Source organism: Lynx canadensis, chromosome E2, assembly GCF_007474595.2.
Source record: "Lynx canadensis isolate LIC74 chromosome E2, mLynCan4.pri.v2, whole genome shotgun sequence".
NCBI classification, from domain to species: Eukaryota; Metazoa; Chordata; class Mammalia; order Carnivora; family Felidae; genus Lynx; species Lynx canadensis.
The window spans coordinates 27,508,149-27,516,715 of NC_044317.1; the positions used below are offsets into that span (position 1 = coordinate 27,508,149).

At 54.3% G+C, this 8,567-nt stretch overlaps 1 protein-coding gene across 2 annotated transcripts; it reads right to left on the reverse strand.

The window, feature by feature from the left end:
- Positions 1-667: 667 nt before the first annotated feature.
- Positions 668-6,932, reverse strand: CCL22 (C-C motif chemokine ligand 22). 2 transcript variants are annotated; one of them, XM_030299585.2, is made up of 3 exons: positions 6,794-6,932; positions 5,265-5,388; positions 668-2,399 (listed from the first exon to the last, which is right to left on the reverse strand). In XM_030299585.2, the coding sequence occupies exons 1-3, from the start codon at positions 6,864-6,866 to the stop codon at positions 2,315-2,317; spliced, it is 282 nt and encodes a 93-aa protein (XP_030155445.1). In that variant the 5' UTR covers positions 6,867-6,932; the 3' UTR covers positions 668-2,314. The 2 variants fall into 2 exon arrangements, with proteins under 2 accessions (XP_030155445.1, XP_032447317.1); XM_032591426.1 differs by lacking the exon at positions 6,794-6,932 and having other exon boundaries at positions 5,265-6,134.
- Positions 6,933-8,567: the final 1,635 nt, after the last annotated feature.

Here is an 8,567-nt window from a genome sequence, read left to right on the forward strand (position 1 = left end):
TGGCTCGTGAAGTCCTCGCACAAGTTTACGTTCTCTTTCCCCATCCGCTGGAGGTTGGGGAGCCGTCCGGGTCCCGGAGGAGGGTGGGGCCGTGAGGAGGAAAGAGCCTGGGTCCCCGAGTGACCCCGTGGAAGGTAGGAGCCCAGAGACCAGCATCAGGTGTCACACGCGAAGGAAAAAGCTTCTGTGCAATTGAGCCACTGAGATTTTGGAGCGGTTTGTTGCAGGAAACAGCCTTTCCTGACTAATACACCTTCCTCCTCCTCTGCGGTGACGCTTGAAGGGGGAAGGCTGAGGTTGGGTTATTGAATCAGTGACTAAATGACTGACTGACTGGCTGGCTGAATATGCTGGTTAAAGCTCTAGACTTAGGGACCGAATGAGTGATTTCATCAGATCCTCCTGACAAGAGGGTGGGGGAGGAGGATGGGGGGCAGGGGATGAAGGTGAGGCCTGGTGGACGAATGTCTGGAGCTTTCTCTCGGCACCGGCACAGCTGCTCCCCAGGTCTGACGTCTAATCCTGGCTTCCCACCGACTCACAGGGTGACCTTGGGCAGGCCAGCTCACAGGTCAGTAATGTTAAGGGCTTCCCCGTGGGAGAGAGGCGGCGATCGTGCCCCCTGCCCCACCTCCCAGGGACAGCAAATGCCAAGGCACAAAGCAGACACTGTGGTAGAGGGTTTATTTTTCAGAAGGCCCGAGGGACCGGGGCAGGACAGGAGGGGAGAGCAATCCCAGGACGCTTGAGGGCCCTATGCGCGGGCAGTGGGTAGGTTAACACTTTCAGTGTTCACGGTGGGCAGATGACCGTGGGCTCTGGGCCCTGGAAGACACTGAGTTTTGCTCCCCATGTCTTGGACCTGAACCCCACAGCAACCCCATAATATGGGTCTTCTCATTCTCAAGCGAGGCTCAGAGAGGGTCAGTGGTCTCCTCAGATTCACACAGCATCAACCACCCTGCTAAACTGCACCACGCTCCCTTGGAGAGAAACGAGCACGTGTAAAGTTTATTTCCTTGACCTGGGGAATCTATTGTCCCCAAGGAAGTGCAGAAAAGCCCCAAGTCCCAGGCCTTATCCTGGCCCCTCCCAGCTGAGAACAATCTCCACCCAAGGCTCTTTCCCTTAACTATATCCTACACACTCCCAGGGCCAGGAAAGTTCCACCTCGTCCCCCTCCCAAACAGTACCTAAAACTTTTCCATTCAACCCTTTGGCCTCTTAAGCATTTGCCCTCTTTTCTTATAGAAATATATTTAGAGCTTGCAATATCAAGCCAAGGGTAGTCATTCACACCGTAGCATAAAGTTGGTTATCAGTTATTTGGGGAAGGAGAAAGGGAAAGTGGGGAACTCTGAAGAGGTCAAGCCTGGGTGTCAGAGGTTAGAGGAGCAAGAGGGAAACAAGAAAGAGTCAAAAAGCCCAACACAGAGGTAAAATGGGGAAGAGAGGTGAATCTGGGTAAATTTGAGGTTTCACAATTGACTCAACTGGCTGCTTTCTAGATGAACTTGAGTCTCTGTATTGATGTGTGAGGGCCTTTGGGGGATGGGCCATGGCAGAGGAACATTATTTTTATTGATTCAGTCTGTAGCCATTCATTGAGCCCTGATTCTGAGCCAGGCCCTGTGCTCTGCGTTGAAGGCCAATGGACAAAGTAACAGGTGTGGGACCTTGATCCAGCCAGTGGGGCGATAGGACAAATTCCCCAAGTCCTGAGAATTCTGGGTAGACTGTGATCAAGGCTGTTAAGAGGGGACAGAGGGCCAGGGGACATCTGAAAAATAAAACTCAATTGCTGGCTGCTTGGGTTGAGCAGTGCCTCGGAGGGCTGGTAGGGGTGGACACACACAGGTGGTGGGGAGGCATCCTGGGCGTCAGGTGCAGCCTGGAAAAAGACTTGGAAGTGGACATGTATGGCACGGATTTGGAGAACAGGGAGCTGGAGTCCAACATGTGTGAAGGGAAATGAGGCAGGGCTGGGGACAGGGGTGCCAGGCTCGGGAGCTCTCACCTCAGCTTGGGGCAATGGGGAGCCATGGAAGAGTTTTGAGCAGGAGAGTAACTGACCAGGATTGCGGCCCCTCTGGCTGCGGTGGGGCAGAGAATGGGTTAGAGGGACAAGAGGGGAGATGAGTGACAGTGTGGAGGCTCCTCTGAGGGTGACAGCTACAGGCACAGAGATAAGAGATTGCGGAGAGATCCATCGGCACAGGCTTGTGTTGAGGGGCGGCTGTAACCGCCGAGAGGTGGGGCTCTGTGAGCCTTCCTGGAGGAGCCAAGGCCACGGTCATCAGGGCAGGGCCCTTTCTCATGGGTTCATCTTCTGCAGAATCTTCTTCACCCAGGGCAGCCTGGGGTCAGCACAGATCTCCCGGTCCCTGACCGTAAGGAAGCTGGAAGGAGACACCAGGGAGGCAATGAGGGAGCATTAGCATGCAGCAAGAATGCCACATCCCTTCTCTGGAAGCTTAACATTTATGAGTCACTTACTGTATGCAGAGATGCCCACTAGACAGAGTCACTTCTCATTTATGAGGCACCCACCCTATGCGGGGGTACCTGCTATCTAGAGCGGTTCAAAGGTTACGAGGCCTCTGTTGTATGTAAACTTACTTCTTAAGCGGGGAGAGGGGAGAAGAGCAGCTAGAATTTCCTGGACTCTTCGTCTAGGCTTGAGGGCCAGGTCAGGCCAAGAAATAGAATGCCCAAGAGTCTCGTGATCATTGCTGATATTGCCTTGGAAGAGAGCCAAGAGCATGAACTTTGGAGCCAGATCCTCCGGCCCAGCTCTGCCATTGTTAGCACGTCCCTTAGTTTCCACATCTGTGAAATGAGGATAATCATCGTGGTCCTCACAGGAGCTGAATGAAGATTAGATGAGTTAATATAAACGGAAGTGTTCAGAGCAGTAGATAGTAGGTGCTCTGGAACCCCGTAACTGCCAGGAGCTGGCCTGGACTTTTAACATTGATTTTCTCTTCTTTTCCTTGTCTTGTCTTTTCAAAGGTTACTTCAATGTTTATTTGTTTTTGAGAGAAACAGAATGTGAGCAGGGGAGGGGCAGAAGGAGAGGGAGACACAGGATCCAAAGCAGGCTCCAGGCTCCGAGCTGCCAGCACAGGGTCCGAAGGGGGGCTCAAACTCAGGAAACTGCGAGGTCATGACCTTAGCTAAAACCAAGAGTGAGACGCCACTCAACCGGTTGAGCCACTCAGGTGCCCCTTAACATTGATTTTCTTAATAAGTCCTTACGACAACCCTATGAGGCCCTATCATTCTCTCCATTTCCCAGGTGAGGAAAGTGGGGCCTGAAGGGGTAAAGCAGCTTGCCTGAGTGCCTGAGCTGGTCAGATCTGATTCACTGTGCCCCCTGGGGGCGCAAAACACAAAGCAGAGGACTAGGCACTGGCCCAAGATCACTTAGCAATTGCGGGCTAAGTCTCCCACTTTGCCCAAGGTGCAGTAAGTACCAGGCCAGGCCCTTGGGGCTCTCAGCTGTTGTGGGCAGGAGTGAACTTAAAGCTGGCCAGTGGTCAGAAACATCCCCGCCACCCCCCAGCCCTGCTCCCTTCCTGCCTCTGAAGAGCTTGTCCATGAAGCTAGAAGCTCTAACTTCTCTTACTCCCGATCTGCCCCCCACCCCACAGAAAACCAATGAACAGAAAGAAAAAGAGGGCAGCAGTGTTGATCTTGGCCTCGTGGGCAGCTTGCCCTGGCTGCTGTGTGACACTGGGCAAGACTCAGCCCCTTGATCTCCCCATTTGTCAAGACACATCCTTTCTAGAGTCCCTTCTGGCTCAAAATCCAATGATCACATGTGCTGTCTTTGAGCATCTGTTATATGTCAGGCATCGAGCATCACACCCTCCACTTACTATTACTGTGCCCTGTGACACTCAAGAGGCCCCAAAACCTCTCTGGGCCCATCTCCTCACCTGCAAAAAGGGGATCATAACACTACCTACAACATAAGGCTGTTTCAAGGATTAAATGAGTTCATATTTAAAAAGTGGTTGTAACAGTGCCTGCATTTAGCAAGCACTCTCTACATGTCTGATAAATAAAAATAAATGAAGGTGATCACTCCTGTTACACTGATGGGGAAATGGAGGCTCAGAGTCAAAGTGACAAAAACCCACTTCAGCCTTCTTTGTTATTCACCTGCAGCGCCCCCGCCCACCGTGAGGGATGGTCAAGAAGTAAGGAGGAGCAAATGAAGACATAATGAAGGAGCCCCAAAGGGGGTCATGAGCCCCTAAGCCCAGACACCCTGGTGAGGGGCTTGGCAGGCCGCAGTCTGGAGGAGCTGGAGCCCCAGGGACAGGCCTCATCACTTGGCCAGTGGCAGGCACAGGCCCGGGCTCCAGGCTAAGGAAAGGGAAGTAAAGAAATGGAGGAAAAGAGGCAAAGGAGAAAAAGAACCCCAGGAGAAAGCCCTGGACAAGGACCCAGGAGTCCTGGTTCCAACAGGGCAGCCTGGAGCAAATCACTTCCCCTCCCTGCACCTCTGTCCATTCGTAAAACGGAAACAGAGGCGCTCAGCCGGTTGAGCGTCTGACTCTTGATTTCTGCTCAGGTCGTGATCTCCTGGTTTGTGAGATCGAGCCCCTCCTCGGGCTCCCTGCTGACAGCGCAGGGCCTGCTTGGGGTTCTCTCTCTCTCTCTCTCCCTCTCTCTCTGCCCCTCCCCCACTGACACTCTTTCTCGGTCTCTTTCTCAAAGAAATAAACTTAAAAAAAAAAAAACGGAAATAATCGCGCTCCTAGTAGTTCTGCGGGGAGGGTTACCCGAGTTAGCTCGGTCACCCCAGAACCACGCCTGGCCGTAGGACGCATTCTCTGTCACCTCAGCCTTCTTCTGGTAAGAATAGGCTGCCTCCGCCAACTCCCAGGGTGCTGGGGAGGATGGGCCCCAGATGCTTCTGATGGGAGCACCCCGCGCTACGGCTCTGCGCTGCCTCCACGCACTAGGCACTGGATCGTGTAAACCGCCAGCTGGTGCCCTGCTCATTCAGCTCTGCATCCCCGGAACCCGGCAGGCCGCCTGGCAGGCAGTAGGCGTCCAAAATAATTTGTTGAATGATCGCATGATTTTTTTTTTTTTTCTCGGTACACCCCCGGGCTGGGCCGAGCCGTTTCAAGGACGGAGACCAGCTGCACTCCTCCCGTCCTTGAATCTGCCCACCCACCTGCTCCTGGGCCCTCCTGAGCCAGCCCGGCAGGCTCTCCAAGCCCCTGCGTCCCCGGCTCCGTACTCACACCACACCGGGCCTCCGGCAGGAGTCTGAAGTCCAGTAGAAATACTTCAGCATGCGAGAAGGCAGGGGGTGGCGGAAGTAGTCTCGGCAGCAGACGCTGTCTTCCACGTTGGCGCCGTAGGGGCCTGGAGGAGGGAGACGTGCAGAAGACTCACGGGCGGGGCACAGACGGGTGGCTCTCAGCCCCAGCCTCTGAGCCGGCATTTCTGTTCCCGTGTGGCAGGCCGGTGCCCAGAGGACTCCGAGTCCCCGGAGTCCTCATTCTCAGGGTCTCCGAGGGACACTGAGGGCCCAGTGTCTCCGATCCGGGTCGGTCAGGTGGAGGCAGGGGGATTCACAACCACTGAGATTCAACGATGCCCGGGGCCTCTAGGCGGGACCCAGAGACTCTGCACAGGACGAAGCCCCGGCTACTGCAGGCGAGGTCCGTGGGCCAGCGCTATCAGTGTCACCTGGAGCTTGTCAGAAATGCTCGGCGCCCAGCCCCGGCCCTGCTGAGTCCCACGCGCGTCTTGACGAGTCCCCGGGCAATCCAAGAAGTCTGCTGCGGCTCAAGCCTCCCGTGACCTTCACGGTGCACGTGGGGAGGCTGAGATCCAGAGAGGGAGACGATTTGCCCAGAGTCACACAGCGGGACTCTGGAGAGTCAGGATAAGGACTCGGGCAGAGTCCAGTCATGCAGACCTGGGTACGGGGCCTGCTCTGCCCTGAGTCACCAGGCCTTCCTGGGCAAGTCATTTAATGTCTCCGAGGCCCAGTTTCCTCCTCTGGTGGAAGGGGTGATAATGGCACCAAGTTATGGGGCCTTCGATGCAGGAAAAGCCCTCAGGAAACCCAAAGACGGCTGCCCGTCTCCCAGCCCAGTGCTCGTGCCCTTATCCAACACAGGGCAGGAGGATTTACACTGAGATGGAGAAGGGAAGGGAAGGCCTCGGTGTTGAGGGCAGGTTCTGGAGCAAAAATGTAGTGGTAGAAGAGCAGGACCAGTTTTCCAAAGGGACACCCCTCATGCCAGCTTCTTCCTTGTCCCGCCCCACATGGCTCCTTCTGGTGGCTCCTTCTCCACACCCCAAGCATCCTATGCTTGAGTTCTCTGGAGTAAAAGGACAGCAGGCCATGTCCACCACAGCCCCCCACCCCAGCCGAGACAGATCCTAGACTCCAGGCCTTCAAGACTACCCATTTAGGGCGCCTGGGTGGCAGTCGGTTAAGCATCCGACTCTTGATCTCGACTCAGGTCACAGTCTCAAGGTTTGTGAGTTCGAGCCCCGCGTCAGGCTCTGTGCTGTTGGCATAGCACTTGTGCCCTCTCTCTCTCTCTGTCAAGATAAATAATAAACTAAAAAATAAAAGACTACCCATTTAACAGATGTGTAAACCGAGGCCCAGAGAAGCCACATGACTAGTCCGGAGCCAGCGGCAGACCGGGGTCATCTGCTCTCAGTCCACTCCTCTTTCCGCTACATGAGGAAGACACCCCAGTGTCTGACCCTGGCCTCTACAGGGAGTCCTCCCTCTCCCCAGCCTCACCTGCCTCAGTTGCCTGAAGTGTCATAGCAAGGAGGACAAGGACAGCCAGGAACAGAATCTTCGGGCTGGCCATGCTCTTGTCCTATGTGTCCCAGCTCAGGTGTCTGTGATCACCGGATGACAGGAGGGCCGAGTATTTAAGCACTTCTCAACACCCACGAGCCCCAGACACTCTTAGTCACCGGTGGGTCCAGAATCTCTGACATTCACATTACGAAAGAAGAACTCCCGCTTCCTCCAAATAAAAGGAAATTCTCTGTGGCTTGGAACAGCTCAGAGGGGACCCCCGCCTTGTCCTTCCCTCTGGGTCTCAAGAGACTTGCAAAATCCCCCTTGAGCTGGGCCTCTTAGAGGCCTGTGCTCCCCAGAGTCCTCACACTGTAGGGCCTTCACCATGTCGCTGGATATCTCCGGGATCAGTTCGCCCATCTGGAAATGGGGGAGATGGTTTCACAAGCCTACCTATTTACCCCAGTGGTTGTTTGTAGGGCAAGTGAGAATGTGGACAGGAGCTGCCCAGACCTTAACCCTCACCTGGAACAGAGGCCCATCTGTACCCTTGATGAACTTCATCACTGATCTGTCTTCAAAAGGAGAGGCGTGAGAATCCCCTGGGCTGGTTTCTGTGGCCATTACTAGCATCTTCCGCCGCTTCTCCCCAAATCCCAACTTGGGCCAATGCGTGATCCCCTCAACAGTTTCAGAGAGCTTCCACACATTTCCATCTTGCCTGTTCTTTCTTCCTGGCGGTCTCCAAGCTCTTCCTCACCCATCCCCTTCTCCATCTCTCACCATATCCCACTGATTCTACTTCCTACGTGTCTCTTGGATCTGTCCCCTTACTTCCGTCCCCATTGTCACTGCCCAGTCCAGGCCACCTCCACCTTGGGCTCAGATGCTGGCCCCCAATCCCCTCTCCACACCACAGTGGCCAGAGTGTGGCCCAGATTCAGTGCGCAGGCCTCTCTCCTGTTTCAAAACCCAGCTCTGGCCCTTTGACCTGAGGACAGAGCCCAAGTTCCTGACTGTGGCCCTCAAGGCCTCCTTTCCAGACATGCTCCCTTCCACACCGGTCTCCCTCCCCTAAGAGATCACACCACATTCCCCATAGTTCCTCAAAGAGGTCTACAGACTGTCCCTGGCCATCAGTGCCCTTTCTGCTTCCCTACCACACGAACTCCTACTCATGCATCATTTGAAATGTCACCTTCTAGGTAAGCACACCCCCTCAGGACTTGAAAGTTCAGTGGGGTGACTTGGAACATGGGCCTGAGCAGATTATGTCAGGTTTTGTCCTTCTCATACCCCTTCCCAGAAGCCAAACTCTACCTCCTGGAAGGCGAGGGTCTATTGTTATTTGTGTTGGTATTCCCAGGGCCCACTGAGAGTGGGATACACTGTGGGTGCCCAGAACACATCTAATGAAGGAGGAAACTGCAGCTCAGAGAAAGAGGGGATTTACCCAAGGTCACACAGCCAGTAAGTGGCTGAGCCAGCCTTGGAATTCAGGACTCACCACTCCATTTGCAAAGGGGCCCATCCATTCATTTATCCATTCATTCAGCATGTATTTAATGAGTGCTGTGGTGGATAAAATAATGGTTCTCCCAATGTGCCCACATCTTAATTCTGAAACCTGTGAATATGTGACCTTACAGGGTAAAAACGACTTTGCAGATGTGTTTCAGTTAAAGAGGGTAAAATAGGGAGACTTCCTGGGTTCTCTGGGTGGGCCCAGCGTAATCACAGAGTCATTATAAGAGTGGGTCAGACT

Coding starts and splice junctions, on each gene's coding strand:
- CCL22 (XM_032591426.1), bottom strand. CDS start 5,467: ATGCCGGCTCAGAGGCTGGGGCTGAGAGCCACCCGTCTGTGCCCCGCC. Junction 2,400..5,264: donor TGCCGGAGGCCCGGTGTGGT/GTGAGTACGGAG, acceptor GTCTCCTTCCAG/CTTCCTTACGGTCAGGGACC.